Source organism: Gopherus evgoodei, chromosome 7, assembly GCF_007399415.2.
Source record: "Gopherus evgoodei ecotype Sinaloan lineage chromosome 7, rGopEvg1_v1.p, whole genome shotgun sequence".
Taxonomy (NCBI): Eukaryota; Metazoa; Chordata; order Testudines; family Testudinidae; genus Gopherus; species Gopherus evgoodei.
In genome coordinates, this window is record NC_044328.1 from 86,887,989 (window position 1) to 86,909,751 (window position 21,763).

The 21,763-nt window shown below is 37.6% G+C and overlaps 1 protein-coding gene across 15 annotated transcripts in view; it reads right to left on the minus strand.

Moving 5' to 3' along the window:
• Positions 1–21,763, minus strand: part of PBRM1 (polybromo 1) — an 84,620-nt gene continuing 62,857 nt past the window's right edge. For 12 of the 15 annotated variants that reach the window (XM_030569334.1, XM_030569335.1, XM_030569330.1 and 9 more), the window contains 6 exons: positions 17,250–17,451; positions 13,260–13,424; positions 9,010–9,165; positions 6,261–6,331; positions 4,766–4,982; positions 1–3,132 (listed from right to left, as the gene is read on the minus strand). In XM_030569334.1, coding sequence (XP_030425194.1) covers positions 2,960–3,132; positions 4,766–4,982; positions 6,261–6,331; positions 9,010–9,165; positions 13,260–13,424; positions 17,250–17,451 — 984 coding nt within the window. In that variant the 3' untranslated portion in view covers positions 1–2,959. The remainder of the gene's footprint in view (positions 3,133–4,765; positions 4,983–6,260; positions 6,332–9,009; positions 9,166–13,259; positions 13,425–17,249; positions 17,452–21,763) is intronic. The other 3 variants (XM_030569344.1, XM_030569343.1, XM_030569342.1) reach the window with 1 other exon arrangement.

Genomic DNA, 21,763 nt, shown 5'->3' on the forward strand with positions numbered 1-21,763 from the left:
TCACTTTGCAAACTATTTTTATTCAAATTAAAAAGCCTCAAACAAATTGATGGTACACACATTTTATAAGCCTGGTTTATCCCTAACTTTTTGGGTACAAAGATGTAACCAAACCAAACATGGATTAACCAGGTCCGAAAACATATGCTGAAAAGTCACCAACACCAATTTTAAAATTTTTACACAAACAGTAAATTTTCTCTTGAAGGAAAGGGAGGGATTAGGGGGAAGGACTGGGGAAGAGAAGATGAACAATTAACGGCCTCCAGGTAGTTTACTAAAATACAGATTCTAAATTAATCTATTTTTTACTCTCACAGAAGCCAACCATTTCCCATGCATCCTTTTTTTTTAATATGAAAATTTCATTTATGCCAATACAGTAAATCATGGTGAAATACAAATTATGGGTTCAAATACTCCCAAAGAGAGGCACGTCTTTTTAACCATTCAGAGTTAGAAAATAATTCTAGATTGTAGCCATCAAACTGTAAATCCTAAATTTTACTGCATTCTCCACTGAAATGCCCACAATATACAGAGACATGATTTTGAAATAAATAAAAAGTTTAATATAACTGATTAGGGCCAGCCCAGTGGCTTCATGGTAGTGCTCTGCACTGCCATGCAGGAGACCCAGGATTTGGTTTACAGTTCCAATCTCTTGCTCCTGGGCTAGGAGGAGCGGTGAAGGCTCCCTACTGTGGGAAAGAGGCAGTGCTGCAGGTTGTTCAACACTGACCTTTCTGACAAATTAAAGATCTGAGATTTATAGATTCCAAAGGGAGTCCCATCCAGTGCCCAAAAGAAAAATTAAAAATAAATAAAAAATAACTTAACTAAAATTAAATCCAGGCTCTTTGGTGTAATTTTGTTAATGTCTAGCAATAAGAGAATCTGATTGTAGTGATACAGTTCATGATGGTTCTAAATACTCAAAAATTAGGACGTGCTGCCTATCTGATTCAGCTCAATGTCCTGTTTTTGTTGCTAAAATCTGCAAAGCTTATGGTCATTTAAATGTACATTAAAATGATACTGTACATTGTGGAGGTTTAATATATTTGCAAAATGTTTTATATTAAATTTAAATTTAGAGTTGGTTGTTTACAAATGGCATTAAATTAAATAAAAAGTATATGTGCCATAGTCCTATTACTGGTAGGGCTCAAATTTACAAATCACTTCTCTCTCGCTCCATAGTGTTTCCCCTTCCTTCATATTAGTATCACGTCTGAAGACCTGGATCTTTAAATGACTACCAGAAAATATGAAAGAATGTTTCCTGTAATCACTGAAAAATTTAACAAATAGTGTAAGATCAATCACAATTTATACTTGTACATCACATTTTCCTCATCACTACAAAGCATGTCCCTGAACTAGGCACCAAAATGTTGACTATTTTAAAGTGAAAATATGCACATTGTGCTCAAGGAAGACTTTTCTATTCCAGTGCTTTTTAAAATACATTTCCACATGATGAATATTTCACTCTGTTAGATGAAAAAATATCAGCAGATTGGTTCTTTTGGATACATGTTTCACTGATCACCCTAGTAGAAGATTTGTAAGTAATTTTGTTTTCCCATTTTTTTTTATTTGCTGCATATCAAAATCATTAAAAAAATTAAGTATCATAAAAGTATTTGGCTCTGATAAACAACTTTGCAGTCAAAAAGCTTGTTTGTTAATTTGTTTTTAACTGTCTGGCAAGTTCTGAACAGAAGGAAGTCACAGCCCTGAAATGTGGACAGAACACACCATATGTACCTAGTGATTAGGAAGAAAAAAGTTGCAATGCAAGCAACCTATTTTGTCCTACCTATAAACCCTGGTACACACTGTGTTGATTTTACACATGCTGTAGTATTTTATTTTAAAGCTAGAATGATGTGTTAAATTTCTCTCCAGCTATACTACAATACTTTCATTATAGTGAACTGAAACACTTAAAAAAAAAAAAAGTATACAAAAATCTCTTACAGTACCAAATCATTAACAGAACATATATAGATTTTAAAATCATTTTAAAATTAATCAGCTGCAATCTTTCCCCCTTTTATTTACCTTCCAAGACCTAAATTAAGTCAAAGTTCTGCCTTTCTCTAGCAAATATTAATGAACCTAAACCTATGCAAGGAATGCAGATCCCTACTCTGCTATACGTGTAAGTGATGTCACAGAACCTTGAATGCAGGTCTTGGCAGATAAAGCATTTCACCTTTCCAATGCATTTATTTGTGGTTCAGTTTGTACGTGTATTCTGTTACTGATCTGCTATCTCAATGGCCATTGTTGACACCATCAAATAATTGGACACATTTGGACAACACAGCAGTAAGCACATCTGTGTCCTTTCTACACTAGTACTTCCACTGTGGCTACAAGCAGTGAAGCTGCGCTGGTGGTTAATCACAGATCCAATTGTTGCTAATGTTGATGCACCCTTTACCTTTATTTACATAAAGCCTTTTAGTTCACATCTAACTGGTATTTCTGCTGGAAGTGGTTAACACACACAAGCACATGTACACACATTCTTCTATGAGGTAAACTATGACTAATTTCACATTCCATTGTATTTTTCAAACTAATTTGTAAACACTTATTTGTTTTGCTTTTTTCTCTTTTTTATACAAAAAAACTGATGGCATTAGATTCTCAGTAATAAGTACAAGAAAGATGAAACCTTGACTACACTTATAATCAAATATGAAATTGCCTTTTAAACAAAGGGAACATATGCAAAAGTTTGTGTATTTGATAAAGTCAACTTAATATAACAAAGTGAAAGATGCTTATTAAAAGTGTCCTTATATAAAAATGGTCTTGCAATGTACAGCAAAATGCAATAAAAATTATTGTTGGTTATCTCTCCCCAGCCATTAACTAAAACAGCTATTGTTCCACAAAACTCTTTATATGTTGGTATTAAAGAAGAAAGCAATGTATGTGATTAAACATTTTCTATATTGTATGCTTGACGGATATTAAGGGTGTCTCGTAGCATCAAGTCTCGAAGACGCCACAGTGCATCTGCCATTGTGGTATGGGCCCCTTTACTTTTCAACCAGTGTGAAGGAAGACGGCTCTCTTGTTCTTTGGATAGATGTACATCGCGTCTTCGTGCTGAAAAATTAAGGAACAGCCTAATTACCTCATGCCTCATTTTAAACTGGTTTGCCTGCCTCCCCTCCAAGATTTCTCATCATATTGGAATAACGTGGAATACAATTCTACTATACGCCTTTCCTTTCCCCCTACCCCCGCATCTCCAGTCCCTCAAGAATATACAGAACATTTAAATTTATTCTTTCTTACACTTTTAAAATAAAGGAATTAGTTTACTGAGTTTTGGTATGCTCATCTTATATCCTTAATTTTTGTTATGGTTGCATGCATGTATTTTATTATTAAATGATCCATAGTTTTATTAAAATACCTTCTGGTTCTGTACAAGCCTTCTTTACCTATTTTAAAATGTAAAATAACAACGCTGGAGAAACAGAGAGGGATACACTTGTACTCTGTTGCTGGGACTGAATTAGTTGAATAAATATTTTATTAAACTTTTATGCTAACATTTTTATTCCAAAACTTTATTATACTAAACTTGTTTTTATAGTAAACTTTTATTAAACTGTTACACATTCGAAAGCCTTTGGAGACTTGATGGCAAAAACAACTGCCTTAATCACTGAATCTATAGATCATATTTGATTTGTGATTCATAGATCAACTACACTAACATAATCATAATAATCTCCTCAGTCAATATCAAGCAATTGCTCATGTTACAAAACCAAAACAGGCAATTTGGAAGCTGCATGAAGAATCTGACATTGCCATCCCCTGCACTAACGTCCAGTGAATATGCAAAAAGATGTATACTTTAAATGCTGCTAATTTACTATAGCAGAAACATTCTGATCAGGTAGTATCCTTTTAGTTTAATTAAAAATGAATCTAAACTTTAGGTTTTTAAACAAGTTCTCAGTTAGATCCACGATTCTGACAATCAGTATACAACAATCCATTGGTAGCAATTTCAGGTTCAGATCCTGCCACTAGATCTGTGTGGGGAGATTCACACTTACTTCAATGATAAAGATCTGTATGGCTGCAGAAGTCAGGCCTGTGCAGATCCAATTTCCAGGATCAGGGCCTTAAATCAATACTTCATCCTCCACAAACACCCCATTATCTCAAATAAAATATTTATGAAATCTTGAGCATTGCAGCAACATCTAATTTTTTTAAAATGTAAATTAAACAAAGAAACTCTTTAAATTCTTGTTAAAACAGAATGTTGTAGCATTTCACAAAGGCACCTGGAATTAGCAAAAAACTGTATTGCCTGCTTTTGCTGCGTTTAACGTAAACAGCAGTGCTGAATTTTCTTTCATGCTTTATCTCAATGTACAGTCAATTAATATTTCTGCAGTCAACAGTGCATCCTTAAAGGGATGCTGTCATCTTGTTATTACAGGAGCCAAAACAGTAATTTCAAGCTATATATTAAGGATGTGAACATAGTCATCTGACTTCCATTAACTTTAATGGAAGTAGCATGGACAAATAAGTTTTGTGTTTATTTCAGCTGAGTATTTCCTGCTGCACTCTTAAAGTGTCAACAAATATCCTTTTTAATCTACAATTGCTTTTATAACTGGTTACCAAGACAGGACTGTGATAACCAGATAAAAAATAATAAAAAATGTATTCTATCTCCCAATGTCTTACTTTAGTGTAGAAGCCTTACCTGAAAGGGTCTGGTCCCACTTGCTAATACTATTTGATTCAGCACTAAGCCCCTCAATATATTTCAGGTAGGCGTCAGAATGAAGAAGCCTCTGTGTCTTTGGTGGAGGGGAGACAAACATTGGAGTTGTGGGCTGCTGTATAACCTGCTGACTTGCTTGGCTCTGACCAGGGTATGGAGGTGGTGCCTGCTGGCCAGGTGGCCCAAGCAATCCCATCTGAAATGACAAATGATAGGAGAGTGAGCATTTTTTTTGTTCAGCTGCACAGATCTCCATGTAAAAACATAGCCAGGTAAAAGGCCATGTGAAGACTTTCCTGTTTTAACCCCATACCTACCAAAGGGTGGCATTTCTATGGTTTCCAAAGAATGCCAAGAAATACTCAGATAACCACATGTCCCCCACAAGATGTGCAAGAGGCTAGTCTCTTAATTCAGCATCAGAATGAATACCAGTTGAGACTTCGGCACAGGCAACTCAATGTATAAAATAGAAAAAGATTTTCAGGTGAAACTTCCACAAAACAGGGCTCCCTGTTTTTTCAATGAGGTGCACAGGTACAGGGACTGTCAGAGTTAGGCAATTTCTAGTATTTGTTTTCTTAAACTAGATGGTAAGCTTAGGAGCAAAATCTATATCACCTTATGTAGCTGTACCACACAATGGGGTCCTGATCCTCTTTGGGGACCCTGAGCACTTCCAGAATATAAACAACAATCATCATCACACAAGAATCACTACTGCACATAAGAAAATCCTTGTTCATGATTGGTTAAAATCCATGACAGTAAGTTTTCATTATTTATCTCCTTAAAAGGTCAACAATACTGAGTTCTGGAACAATGTTAACCAATCAGGTTGCATATGCACTTTACTACCTTCTGACTGGTTCACAGATTCAAAATAATTCTAGAAGTCCAAAATAATTTCCCCTCTAAAATGTTAGAATTAGTCTAATGATTTGGATGGCCAACAAACAATTGGCTTATACTAATCAATGAGAAGGGACATTTGATCATCAATAGAATCTGACTTGATTATTGAAGAACCAGATACTGTCTATTGGTTTTATGAGTGTTTGAAGAAATAAAGGAGGTGCAGCCTGTTTATTGATGGTTTGGAATAGGGCAAGGAATCTTCTCACAAACAAATAAGAAAAAATATAGGTTATCAGCAATTACACAGTGCACAAAAATGACTCACAACAATTAGGACAGGAAAAAAAGAATATTGCCTAATTTAAATTGCAGAGGGCACTCTGTTAGGTAGAATTAAATTAACCAAGTTAGAATCTGGCCAAGAAAAACAAATACTCTGCCTATGGGATCTTCAATGACCATAAGTGGTCAGAAATGCCTTGATTTTACATCTCATTTGAAAGACAAACTGCATCATAGCACTCACTAGCACACTGTGGAGACACTGGTTCAATATTAACCCAGAATATAATGAAATATGACTTTTAAAGTTTCATAAAGAATGTAAACCACTTACCGGCTGTCCAAAGGGACTTCCTCCTGGTGCCGGAGTGCCTACCATGGAAGAAACGCTTTGGCCTATAACACCTACATTTTAAAATATAAACAAAATTAGTCTTATTTCATCTCAGTGACCAATGCCATTTTGTCTTTTATAAAACTGAATATCATATCTTTACTATTGAAATTAATTTTATTCACCATAATGATACGTTGCTTTTAAAAGAAAGTTTCTAGATTTAAAAAAAGGCATGATTCTGAGATGCAGACTGCTCAGTTTAAAACTCTCTTTCCCCACCCCCGCCCATGCTTTTCAAAAAAAAATAATTTAAAGGAGATTCTATTCTGGTTTCCATTTTGCCAGTTGCAAAATCTCATCATTCAAACTATACATCTCTTATTTGAAAGCAATCATCCCATCCCTTTTTTAATAATTAAAAGAAAAAGAAATATAGATTTGTTCCATTCAGTGACATCCAACATTTCCCCTACATTCAACATTATAAAATGTGTTCCAGCAGCAGCAAAACCATGCAATTCCTTCTTTTTAATGCTACTGTACTATATTAATCTTCTAATTAAAAAAAGCAATTTAACATTGCTTAACACTGAAGTGATAAGATTAGTTTACATAGTCTTAAGAGTAAAACAGATTAATGTTAGCCACTTATTTTTTAACTTTGGAAATTACATATGATAAAGCATTTCCAATTATTTGGATAAATATTTTACACGTTTTCCCTATTACATGAAGTGCACCAGGAAACAGACCAGGTAAGTCACACTCAAAGATGAATTTACAAACTTAATTGAGAGCTATCTGGTTCGTGACATTTTACATGAAGATGACTGGGCCTGAACAGATTAATGAAAGTTGCTCTTGATGCTGTTCTTTCTATTTGTGTCACTTCTTCATCTTGTCATAATCAAATATAATTAATTTTCTAGCTGAAAATGTATGCAAATATTTTACCAGATGTAATCTGCATGCAGTGTTCTACATCAGTGATTCAAGTTGATTTTAAAACATATGCCATAGCAATTTTTCATTGGCATTTATTCTTAAGCATAAATTGAGCTAATTTTCAAACTCATGACATCCCTGTTTCAAATGTATTATCAGTAACAAAAATCGAGTAACAAGTAAGAATTCTTCTAATGCAAATAATGTGATATGTTAGGGAATTTTGGGGGGTGGAAATGGAAGAATCCTCTCCTCTTCCAGCACCTAAGAATGGCCCCTCCCTCACTCTACACTGTTCCAGATGAGATTCTGAGGATCCTTCAGTCCAAGGTCTATTATTTCTTCCTTGAATCTCTACCTTCTCAGTTCTAAAATGCTGAACCTATAATGCTCATTTCTCCAGTTGTGATAATGAACAAGTGACCTCTTAAGGGTACACACCAACCTGGCACAGTGCAGCACCACCAAACCTTTATACTACTACCACCAGCTCTTAAATTTCCTGACTTGGTGAGCAGGAGATGCAGCTGTATCTTGCAGTCTATCAACAAACTATGGTACTGAACCCATTAATATTATGAAGTTAATGTGAATCTTGCACACCAGTTTAGGATGCAGGTTGCATATCTAATACTGACTGAGTTTTTCTTTAAACCACTTACATTCAATTACATAACCATGTTAATAGGACTTCAGGTAAACATCTACTGTAGTTGCAAATGGAAAATAAAAGGCAAACAAGATACCTTATACAAGATATAGATTAAAAGCTTAACTACTGAACGTGTGCGACATTTTAAACGGCAGCATTGGAGTATGTTGCAGGGAGCAAACGGGGAAAGGAGCAGCAGAAAAGAGGATAAAAGAGGGTAGTGGCCAGAAGTCCCAGAACATAAATGAGACAACAGCACTATCTGTACATTGCATTTCCCTGGCTTTCCTAAAATATTACCATTCATCTTTTGCTCTGCTCAGAAATTTAAATTTTAAACGTGAAAATAAAGACAAATGGGGATAAAATGCTGTTTTTTGTCAATAAAGATTTTGACTGTGATTGATTCCCTTCACCAACACATACTTCAAATGAACGTTCTGGGACATAACATATTGTTGACTCACTAGCACTGAAGGCTATTTAATATTAACTTGTAAGATTGCTTACAATTTTATAATTAGCTCTGTGACTGGTAATTTTATAGATTGCAAAGTAAGGGTGAGGACTGCCTTCCACTTTTATATTTGGTGAATAAACAACAATGACAATTTCTAATCTTATCATATGTATATGTAATTGATTATCTGACCTACTGCTAATACATAGAGATAGTCAGTTGTGTGGATTTAAACTGACTTTGAATATAATTTAAAAAAATAACAATGCACAGATACAAAGGATTTCCACCAGGCACTGGCAACAAGAAATCCCACCTATGCCCTAGAAAAAAAAATTGTACATTCTATTGAAATACAAGGATAAGAACTAAGCTGCTTTCACAGTTTGAAGCTACTAATAAACATGCCCAAATAACATGATTTTGACTAGTCATATTTCACCAGGTAAATCTTTTGTTGCTTGTTCCGCCAATATTTATTAACATTCCATTAAGCTCAATGGACAATTGGGATATACCTGGTATATTCCGCAGCATGGCACATATGTTACAGTTAGACATACCTGGAACATTCAGCAACAGTCAAGCAGTTAAGCTACAAATAAACAAGTTTCAGATAACTTCTGTAACAACTGGTTAAACTGTGAGAACATGAAGATGAAATAATGAGTGAATGTGGACATTCTTACCCGGTGGTGGGATGCCTGGGATGCCTGGCATACCTGGCGGAAGTTGGTGGGGTGGGGGCACCCCAGGGTGAAGTGGCTGCATGCTGCCCATGCTAACAATGCCATCAACTGGGCCCTGCAAAGGTGGCAGCACTGGCGGATAGCCACTTATCATGCCTTGAAGGACACAACAAATTTCAAACATGCATCAATAACATGCAATATGATCTAAATAATAAGACATGCACTACCCACAAATAAGCACCTTTAGTACAGCAGGACAATACTACAATTAGTATCTTGCAAGAATGAACAAAAATTAAAATAAAGTTATAAATATGAAATGCTATACTTTGGATGAATTAGTATTTAGTGTATTTGTAATGTTCTGGTGGGGCAAAAAATGCTGAATGTTCAAATACAAATTAACACAAGGAATAAATTCAGCCACAATTAAATGTTTCTAATGTCAACAGTTTTAACACAGCATTAAAGTTCTGTCATTCATATTCAAATAAACAGCACAACACTCAGTACATAAATTTATGCACATCCACACTCTGTGGCCAAAATTAACTGCAATATATAAAATTCTCCAACCATTTTTCTGTGGTATGCATGCAGAATTCACCTATCAAGGTTACTTATAATGCATGCTCTTTAACTCAGCGTAGTGGCGTGGTTTTTTTTTTTAATTACCTTCTATACAACCTGAGCAAATACACCTCTACCCAGATATAATGCAACCTGCTATAACACGAATTCACGCTCTGGGGGGAGGGGATGCTTTACCGCATTACATCCCACAGTGGTGCTCGGGTGGAGATTTAAAGGGCCCGGGACGCCACACCGTGGCAGGAGCCCCAGGCTCTTTAAATGACCATTGGAGCCCTGCCGCTGCTACCCCGGGGCTCTGGCAGCGGGGCTCGGGCGGCACTTTAAAGGGCTCGGAGGTCTAGCTCCTGTGGGGAGCCCTGGACCCTTTAAATCATCGTCGGAGCCTTGCCACTGCTACCCCACCGTTACCCCGATATAATACGGTTTCACCTATAACATGGTAAGATTTTTTGGCTCCCGGGGACCATGTTATATTGGGGCAGAGGTGTATTTAAGTGGATATTAAAAATCTGATAGCTCTGGATGTGCTCGGCCATATCAACCTTCATCCCATGCAATCGCACTGAAGTCAGTTGATTTATATGGTGAATAAAAATCAAGGGAGAATTTGACCTCTGATGCTTCCTAGGCCTCATAATAAAGAAAAAGATACACTGAAGAATATACTGGACCATCTGCTAACAATCTCAATTTCTTGGCAGTAAGAAAGACCCAAGTATGGTACTGTCAGTAAGCTAACCTGAAAGGCCATGTGAAAGGTCTGTATTGTGTTTATAAAGCCCTAGAATTTTAACTTGCTGTGTCCAGTTCCTTGAAGTTTGTTAATTTTGCATGGTATGTTGTCAGAGAGCTAAGGAAAGGTGTTTGTAATACTATGAAAAGACAACTGAGGATCGGACAACGTTCTAAAGAACAGGAGATGGAACTAAATATGCAAAATATGGAGAATCTACAGTGCACGCTGAGAAAACACCTCCAGAGTCTCCATTACACTGACAATGAACAATCTATAAAAAAGTTTACTTTAAGAATGCAGAGTTTTCTGGATTAAGACCAATTGATAACTCTCAATAGCTCTGATTGACTACTCTCAAATAGAACTACTGGGTGTTCAGGAGCAAAGGGTATTTGTAGCTGAAAAATAACTAGCAGCTTGCTCAGAAAACATAGTGACGGATCTGAGAAACATCAACTTTTTTTCATGTTTCAAGTGAAGCCAACAATCAAGAAATAACGGTTTGGTCCCACTTGCAATATAAGTTTCTTTAGGCGAACAAGAAATTTAGCTCAACATTTAAATTGTAATAGATTTCGATTTCAAATATTTTTAAACTGGTCTCTTTGAATTTATCAATATATTTCAATGCACATTTTTATTTTAAAAAATTAAACTCACAGACAAAAATCTCAGTATAGTAAGTGGTCCCAAAGTAGCTAAAAAGTTCTACTACACCAGCTTGTAGTAAGATCTTCAAGTCAGATACTTGAATCTTTTAAAAACTTTCTTTTCAGTTACAAACATTTATTTGCACATATGCTGCATGGAATACTTACTCAATAGCTGATTGACTTAATATACTGTAGTGAAATCTGCATTAAGGATTGATTCCAGTAGTCTAACTCATGGTTTATGTGACTACCTAATATCTCAATGTGCAGTTTCCACTACAGTTTTAGTTATTAAAAATAAATCTAACTGGTAACCCTTTTTTTTTTGGCCCCTTGGATAGCTGTTTACATCTTCTGAACTGTACCTTTCCCCATTTTCCATATAAACCACATTTACAAAAGCTCTTGTATATGTAATTTTACACATGACTAGAGATTTGTTCTCTAAATGGGTATCTTAGAAAGTGCTAGGATTTCTCAGACTCAGATGCTGAACAAAAGTCCTGCAACTAGTCCCACGGGATTATTTAATCCAGATGAAAGTAACAGAACTGAATATATGCAGCCCTTAATTTTTCTATTACCTCATCACTGGCTTAAAGGTTGAGGAAGAAATAAGTGAAATCTCAATTTATTTATTCAGGCATTTTCAAACAAAAGATTCCTGGAAACTGGGAAGTGGATGACTCCATTATCAGTTGTAAGGAAAATATTTGGAAGTATTTTGCATGATATAGCGAAGACACACTTTGGAAATTCATTTCTATCAGTCTGAATTATGAGAGGATGGTCTTTGTGTTTGAAGAACTCACCACAAGAGATAAAGTAAACAGTGAATATTATGTGCAGAACTTAGATTTGTCACAAAGCATTTGTAAAGGTTTCACAAAGGGCATTACTAGCTATGAAAAAAAAGACTCCCTGAAAATATGTTAAATTGATGGTCAGTATAAAGACATGAGAGGCTGAAATTTGTAGCTTTTCTTGATTGTATAAGATATTCTCAAGGTAAAATAAAGGTGGTAGTGGGGAACTCTTGTTTTAGATGAGAATATCAAAATGTAAGACAGCAAAATCTGCTAAAGGTATAACAACTGAACATAAAAAATGAACAATCAGACTCAGAGAATTTCAGAGAACCACTTGAATTTCTTTACAGGATTAGGATAATAACAGAAAAATTCAATTTAGTGTAAACAAATGCTTTGCAGTCTGGATATCATAAGCCAAATAAGAAACATGTATTTAATTGAACATCCATGCAACCTATTGACCAAAGAGGAATTTAGAGGTCATAACAGAAAATACAACTTCAAGCTGTCAGCTTAAAGTATGGCTGCAGCCTAAAAAACAAAATTGAGAACAAATGGAGCAACTCAAATGCAGTAAGGGAGAGATAAAATATACTTTAATTGTATGTACAAAGCACTATTTTTAGAACTTGACTAAACTAATGTGATCTTTTTAATTAATCTGTGACAGAATTAGATATTGGAGAATGAAAAGACCTAATACACACCCCTGCCAATGTAGGATGGGTTCCCTTAACACATTCTCTAGGGCTTTGCCCAGCCTTAGGACCTAATCCTAGGACTGGTATAGTCCTCCTGAATTCAGTTGGGATATGACTGCTAATCACAACACCAGATAGTACAGATTTGTGGAAAAGCCCTCAAAATGCAGTTCTATTCTGTGAAGTGACTTGGTAAAAATGACAATGTGGGATTTCATATTTATTGTCTCAATTATCCCAGATCAAGCCTTTTCTGTTTACAAGCAAAATAACCTTTTTAGCTGCCAAATCTGCAAACTCATCCTGGAATCTGAAAGTCAGGCTGGATTTTTCAGTTCACATGTCACCAACAATAAAAGATTTCAAATGGAACCTACTTAAACACTTCCATTGATGATGCATGCACTAGAAGAAATCCAGCTCACTTCTCTTTGCAGTACTAATAGGAGTAAGCATTTCCTTTAATAAGTAGAGTGAACACAGATGATGGAATACAAACAGGGAGCAGCTCTACTGCGAAAGGAGGAACCTATTTTACAGCCTTTTTCAGAAGAATATTAACTACTGGAGAGGGTAATGGGAGGGAAAATCAGGATAATTTCAAGTTTAAGTATATTTATTATGAAGAAAGGCTGAAGAGGCTGAGCTTTTTCTTCAGTAGGAATAAAGTGACCCAAGAGAAGCGTTCAGAGTTATGAAGGGGTTTGATAAAGTGGATGAGGAAAAAATGGTCATAGCTCCTACTTTTTACCTGCAACAGGTGTCAACTGCTGATTGAGCATTCCCATTGGTGTTGGTGGCGGCACCACCCCCATAAGAGCCCCGACAGGAGTGCCTGCCCGGGGGGAGGAATTCTGCTGCTGTTGCTGTGCTGCTCGCTCTCTCTCCTGCTGCTCAGCAACTTTAGCTGCCCGCTCTGTAAAAGTATTTTAGATTTTCAGTTCTGTTTTGTAACCCAGAATTTCAAAATATTATCTGTTCATTAAAGAGGACTATTAAAACACTGGCATAGTTTAGTCTAATATAAAATAGAACAGATTATTCTACTCATACAGCATATAATTTGATTCATTTGGCTCCAGTTAAAACTTTTAGAGAACCTATCATGAAAAATATTCCATCAAGTTTCAAAAATGTGAAGTTTTATTTGATTAAAAAGTTAATTTTAAAAAGTCAAAGAACAGATTTGATCATAACACCAGTGTTACCAACATGATAGCAGCAATCCAGCACTAGGCCCAGTCCACACTAGGAAAACTGGGCAAAACTTTCCCACTTTTCATACCACTGGCTTAGCGAAGCCAGCAGTAGCAATGTTGGGAGCTCTCGTATAGATGTGCCACCAGTTGCTGCTGGCATTTTAAGCACTTTGTCGGTTAGACTTGTCTCAAGCAAGATCATAAGAGTGTTTAAAATACAACTGGCAATCAGGGGCCCATCTACATTAGGGGAGGGGGGAGTTGAAACAGTGGTAGCAAAATTCTTGCAAGATTTCCCTAGTGTAGATAGGTCCTTAGTGTTTTAGAACATAACAAGCAGCAGATGGATGGACCAAAAATAGTTCCTCTGCCTCTCCTTCTGACTTCTCCCTTTCCCCATTACAGTTCCCTTATAGCCATTTCCTTTTTAGCTACAGATGTCTAACTCAAATTGTGCTGCACTGTAGAGGCATGTGTGTCCTTAGTATTGTGAATCTGATTGGTACCTAGATCAAGTTTCTTCACTACTACTATAAGAATAAAAGCTTGACTGCACAGGACTCTGATAAGAAGACAATTTTACATGGAAAAAGGGGTATTTCAAATGCCCATGCAAGGTGCTTTTTGGGCATGCAAGTTACTGATTTGTTTTCTCTGAATATTATATTCTACTGAAGCAATGAGAAGCAACAAAGAATAAATGAATGCAGCATATACCTCTGTTGATTTTAACAGCACTGAATGGTGAGACTAAAAGTTTTCTTGAAGTTGGTGAAAGATGAAAATTGTTACTAAAAACAGCAATAAAGTGTCAAATGAAGCTAAGAAGTTCAGCAACGAGATTCAATGTTATATGCTTCTAAAACACTAGCTTTTACCAGCACAGAAGTCCAAAAGCCTTTCATACAACTGTGTTTCATGGGTAACTTGTTTGTGCAACCTCTAGAAGTATATAAATACACTGAAAGACCAGTTCCATTTCTTCTAGGCATTTCCTTCTGTGTTTTCACCAATCATTTCAGGAAGGGATGACGACGCATAGGAACTCCTAAATTTATTACTGGCAACACATATATAATTGAGAACAGAGAACACAAGCCATTTAAGGGGAGATGCCAAAGTAGGAAAGTGGACACTCCTCTTCAGAGTGATAAAGAATTTGGAGAAAAGACAGACCCAGCTGTTCAGACTCTCCTTTAGTTTTGGCCAGTATAAAAATGATCAGATAGAAGAAGCCCCTTAGACACGCTGCTGAATTACTGTTAAATTTTTATTTGACCATAATGCTACTAACTTCAACTCTGGAATGCTGAGTCTTGAAATAGGACTGTGACCTACCTAACACAGGGCAATGCTACGTAAAATCTGTCTACTGATGTCACAACTGGCACAGATCTAACAGATGAAACTTACAACATTGTCACAGCAGTGCAATAAAGGTGCACAGACTTAGAAAAGTTCAGCTGGGATTCACCATAAAGTTCAGTGACTCCAATCCCAAATCCTTCAGACCAGGGTTTGAAACACTGGAATGATCTATCCAACACAATTTATAAGGCAAGAAGATGCCCCTCTGCTTGAACTTCATTTTTCCTTACAATGAGTCTTTGCCTCATTCATAGTACATATTTACAAAATTCTTTGCAGTACAGCTAAGTTAGCCATGCATACATGTGCAATGAGTCTACTTGTGCTTGAATATTGCTAAAAATTGTACAACTTATACCCCACATGTGCAAGGTTCCATTTTCAATGGGTCAAACTCAGTCAAATCCAAACCAATTTTCACCATAACAATGAAAGACACTGAGGTGTAAAAATCACACCAAATTTCATCTTTCTATCCTCCATCTCAGTGTCCACACTAGCACTTGCATGAATTTTGTGTGTTTTCACAATGGAAGGAATATATTTTCTCCCACCCACACATACTCTAAGCAAATCAGGTCAGATGTCGTGAGCTTCCTCCCACCCCTCTCCGCAAAATAAAATAAAATAAAAAAATCTAACTTTGGGCAGGGACCAACTCTGGCAAAGTTCTAGTTTAAATTGCAAGCTTTGGAAAGTTGTAAGCAAGTAAAATAAGGCAACTAAAATGGAACTACCTATGCAACCTTAACTACAGTGGGCATTGCTGCTACCACTGTATTACAGTTGCGTACTCTGCTGGAAAAGCAAATAATCTAGCTTCTCTAATTAGAATGTTTTAAACATGCCAACCATCCTACTGTTCTTGAGAGGAAAGACATAAGAAAGGACATTTCTCTCCTATAAGGTGCCATGCATACCTATGGTGATGTATAAACAAACTACAGCATAGGAAAAATGTCATACTGTATGGTACATTCATGATGTAACAGCATTGCTATTTCCTTTATGGAGTTTGCAACAGATAACCTGCAAATGACTAAATAGAGCCTCATTACGCTCTACCACTGCAAAGAGATGCTATGGAAAATCCACCCGGGGGAAGTGATGTCATGCAAATTTAGTCCGAAAACCAAAACTGCTTTTGAGTTATGAGCATGCCAACAAAACACTTTAAGAAAAAGCAAACTTATAACTTAAAAAAAATTAAGTAATATTTGTTCTAAAGCCAAAACCTTATACGCTAGTTTCCTGCACTAAGTAACATTTTATTATAACAGTAGTGCTATATACTTCTATAATTTGTGCTTATAATGGAAATGCTGACACATTCTTAACTACAGCAGCAATAGTGAATACCAACAGAAGAGATTTAAATGATGGTTTATCTGCACTCAGGCAGGGATCTCTTGAAGAGTGTCGCTTGTGATTTGAGTTTGATTAAAAAGTTCCATGACCAATATCAGGTAAGAAAAGAAAAGTTTAATGGAGTACTTTTCTGCCTGGAATCTTTGGTCTATAGAACATTCTAGGATTCGTTTAGGAAACAGAATATTTCAGAAAATCAGTTACAACTCTTGGACAATTCTAAGATTGAAAAGATTATATTTCCAGCATTGTAACGGGATTAGGTATCCTGAATTTATTATTTTTGTCCTACTTTATTTTAGCCCAATTTTAATTAAGCGAAAGACTTCTTTTTCCATTATGTTTCATGCCTTCTTACCTGCTTTCCCTGCTTTGAACAGCCTCCCCTCCTTGTTCACAAAGCTCTCTTACTTATCTTCCTCCAGTCCTCTTTAAATCATCACTTCCTCAAATGACCCCTGAGCAGGTTTCCCTCCCAACTTCCACCCCAGCAATGTTATCTCCATACCCATCCACTTCTGAGTGTTTCCTTGTTTTGTGTGTCTCTGTGTTCAATCAAAAATACTTTGTGGCAGAGACACACTCTTATACTTCTAAAGTACAGTGTTCATATGCTGCACTATATAATTAAATTATACTAAGATATTTTCTATTTCACTCCTACAGTTCATTACCATGAACATTTATTTAAACCTTTCCACATATGAAGCTACAAACAAAACATTCTTCTTATCTGAATAAAATTATTGCATCTCTACAGAAAGGAAAAAGCAGACCGACTATATATTACTTTAGTTTTCATTTACCTTCATATTCTGCTTTCTTGGTTGCTTCCAAGTTTCTCCATTCAGTTCCTACAAGCCTGCTGAGCTCTCCAAATGAGTAGTCTGGATGCTGAGCTTTAATCACAGCTCTCATTTCACTGCTAAATAGGATATACCCACTCATGTTGATCTTCCTTTTTGATCCCTCCTTCTTTGTGCTGCCTTTGGCAGACTTTGGAGTGGACTGTAAGAAAAATGGATTATAATCACAAATATACAATGGAATTGTCACAAGATACAAAAGCCTTTAAAATGGTTAAAGTATCAACATTTCCTGTGCTTCAGTAGTATTTATTAAACAGCTGCCCTCCCTTGCAGCGCTCAAAGAGATGTCAGGTCTCAAACTCACAGCTCACTTTATAAAACCATACAAGTGCATGAGGCACATGGGGGAAAAAAGCAGTTTCACTGGTTTTTAACTTTTCCATATATTATGCTGACCTCACAACTGAAATTTGGGAATATTCTGATTGAGAGAACAAATATAAATCGAAGCTGAGCAAAAGGACTTCGTAGATGAGTGGTTTTCAACCTGTCGTCCATGGACTCATGGGGGTCCGCCAACTATATCTAAGATTTCTAAAGGGGTCTGCACCTCCATTCAAAATTTTTTAGGGATCTTCAAATGATAAGAGGTTGAAAATCACTGTTCTAGACCAAGAAAGATTAATAAGATATGCGCTGTGACTCAGCAAACTGATTAAAGATGTCAAAATGGAATGGTAAGGTAAGATAAGTGCAATTTCATTATATCTCAAACCCCATTCCATAAATGTCTGCGCTGCAGATACAATTTGAGTAAATACATTGTATTTATGGTCATGGGTTTTACTAAAATTATTTCTACCTTTCCTCCTTGGCTTTCTCAACTCTCTCTCTAAATATGCTTTCCTTGTCTTGTTTGGTAGATCTTCCTCCTTTCCTTTCCTTTCCTCCCTCTACTCTGTATCACTGAATGATCTTCTCCACTCACACAACTTAGACAATAATCTTTGGCTGTGTCTGCACAGCAGCCTGGAGCATGCTTCCCAGAGTGGGTAGACAGACATGGATAGTTCTACCAGAGCTTGCAAGCTAAAAACAGCAATGCAGCCATGGGTAGCAGTTCAGGCTACCTGCCCAAGTAAAAGTCTGCCCAACCCCCTAGGTCGGGTGGGCAAACTTTTTGGCCCAGTGGGGAAACTACATTCAGGGCCATGAATGTAGGGCTGGGGTGGAGGATTGGGGTGCGGGAGGGAGTGCAAGGTGTGGGGGAGTGTGGTGTGCAGGAAGGGGCTCAGGGTAGGAGGTTGGGGTGCAGCATGTACAAGGGGGCTCAGGGCAGGGGGTTAGGGTGCGGGAGGGATGTGGCAGGGGGTTCAGGGCAAGGGGTTGGGGTGCAGCAGGGGGCTCAGGGAAGGGGGTTACGGTGTGGGAGGGGTGCGGGTGTGGCAGAGGGCTCAGGGCAGGGCGTTGGGATGTAGGAGGGCTTCAGGGTGTGGGCTCTGGCCCAGTGATGCTTACCTGGAGCAGCTCCAGGATGGCAGCGGCGCACAGCGGGGCTAAAACAGGCTCCCTGCCTGCCCTGGCCCCACATCGCTCCCAGAAGCGGCCAGCAGCACGTCCCTGCGTCCCATGGGGTGAGGGGAGGCAGAGGGCTCTGCGCAGCGCCTCCTCTGCAGGTACCTCCCCCAAAGCTCCCACTGACCATGGTTCCCCGTCCCTGGCCAATGGGAGCTGCAAGGGGAGGGCAGTGCCTACAGGCAAGGGCAGCACGCGGAGCCCTCTGCCAGCCCCCCACCCCAGGGGCTGCACAGACGTGGTGCCGGCCGCTTCCAGAAGTGGCACAGGGCCCATGGCACCATGGGGATGACAATCCCGTGGGCTGGATCCAATGCCCTGATGGTCCAGATCTGGCCCACGGGTCATAGTTTGCCCACCCCTGCCCTAGGTACATGCTTTGGAGGCTAGCTCCAGTCACTACCTGTGCCACTATGGCCACACTGCTATTTTTAGTGCACTACCTAGAGCAGAACTAGTATGTCTGTCTACCCGGCTCCCAGATGCAATACAGCTATACCTCTTCTGTTGATGACTAACAAATCTGTCTTTCTTCTGATCCTTCGTTCAGTTCTACATCTGGTTCCTTCTTTCTGGCATGTCATTCTGACACCTCGTCATGAATGTCCAGCAAGCTTGTATGGCCAACTCTGAGCTATTAGTACACCCCTGCAAGTCCTTCCTTCCTCCCAAATTTTCTGTCACTCAACAGCACCCATCCACCCACCCAGTCACTAAGGCCTTAACATGGGATCATCTTTTACTCAGTTCTCGCTCTAGACCCATATATCTAGGCCACATCTAGATCTTCTAGTTCCAGTGTCATTTTTCAGCTTTTTCTCCGTATTCTATGCTCAACTGACAACCATTATAATTTGCATCAATTATGTTTGCTAATAATGGAAAGGTTCCACATTTTGTCTGATTTATTTATTAAAATTTGTTGTTGTGTGGGTCTAGTTCTTTGTTGTTCATTTCATAAAGCCACATTTTCACTGAAACTGTGACAGGGACAACAGCGTCCACTTGTAATCTGTCAAGCACCTCCAAAACCAGCATCAGTAGATTCGATAAATTTACTGCTTTTCTGTAGAGACTTTTGCTGTATAAAATAATTTCTAGATGCTTAGGGCACCAGGATAGAAAAAAACCCCAGAGACAATCTTCCTGAAAGTGCTAAAAGGTGTACACTGGAAGCTGGGATATCAATCCTTTTTCAACCAACCAATTATGAAGTTGATGTTGACTGTGGAAGAATTTCTTTGCGCACTTTGGTACTGTGTAATGTGTTACTTCTTTCTTAGCAACTTCTAAGTAGTATGCTGAACACTAACTTGAACATAATTTTTTGCAGCTTTCTTTTCAGACAGACTCAAGAGCACAGAGTATTTTCTGGGAGTTCATAATTAGGTTATTTCTCGTGTTCATTCAACCATCGTGTATTAATGTTAACACTGATTATTTTCAGTTTCCCCTTCAATTTTCCTCTGATTCTTCACTTGCAACACCTAATAGTGGACCTGTGAGGTTAAATCTATCTAGGAGCATACATAAAGGATGAAGAGCTTTTGTCATTTCTTTAAAATGCTCATTTGTGCTACACTGAAGGCAAAGTTAGGTTGCAACTTTCTTATCAAGCTCAATGTCTTTTCCTTTTGTTAGTTTTTATGGCATAATCACCAGTAAATTTTTGCTATTTTTCCACACTGTTTGTTTGTTTTGTTTTATTTAAATCTCAGTATGGAGTTAAGTTAGAAGGGAATTAACTAAACGAGAAGATACAGGTGGGGATGGGATGAGAGGGGGTTGAAGAGCATGAAAGAGGGGGAAGGAGGGATTGCAGCAACAGCAGATCAGCACAAGGGAGAGCATGATTGGAGTCAAAAGTGCAAAAAGCACTCTGGTGTCATCATCCATGTCCATTGCTCCCTGATTGTATTGCTTTCAGCAGTGGTCATGCTCCTGATAATGTTCACATTTTAATTTAGAAAAATTATCTTTTTTCATTACTTTAGTCTATTCAATTATCAGTTTCCTATCACTTCATTCACCCATATACTGATGTATGATAATCATCAAATACATATATTTTTGCAGGATTGATCAGCAGCTTTCACATTTACAAGTCTTGAAATAAGAAAATGACCTAGTGAGTTCAACACTGTGAAGACTGAAAAGTAAGTTGAGGCTAAACAACTTTATACAGAAAGACGACATCAGATGTCCTGCCCACCTTCCAGAAGTTTAGGTTCAAGCAAGCCACATTGGAATTCACAATTCTACCCACTCCTCTTTCCAACATCCAGTGACAGTTGATTCCATCTATTAGTCACATACCTTTCTCCACTAACCAAAGACTCGGCTCATTCCTTTTCCCATTTATCAGGTTTTTAGAGAGTTATATAAAACTTTATTGTTTTCTAACAGGAATAACAAGCGACTTGAAGTTCTCACCATTTTCCTTTCAACACTTTAGAATAAAGTCTTAATTCACAGATTGAAATTAGTGTCTAATAACCCAAATATTCACAAGTAACTAGTAATTTACTAGCCCAAAGAGGCTTATTTTTCAAAGGATGGATGCTCAGTGTTTTCTAAAAAGGTATCAAGCTGAGCACACAAATATCAAAAGTTACTTTTGAAAATTATGCTTTTCTTTGGTATAAAAAAGCTTCAAATATCTATTATGTTCATAAATTGAGAGTACCAGGAGTTCAGTCAAAACACACACACACACAGCCATTTTAGTGGAGGGGCAGCACACACACACACACACACACACACACACACACACACACACACACACACACACACACACACACACACTTTAGTGGAGGGGCAGGAGAGGTACATTTTCTCCCATCCCACCACCGTAATTCTGCTTGCTTCCTACCATTAAGTTTTGTAGAATTCTTCACACTATTCACACAACAGTGTAAACTTGCTCTAATTATCTC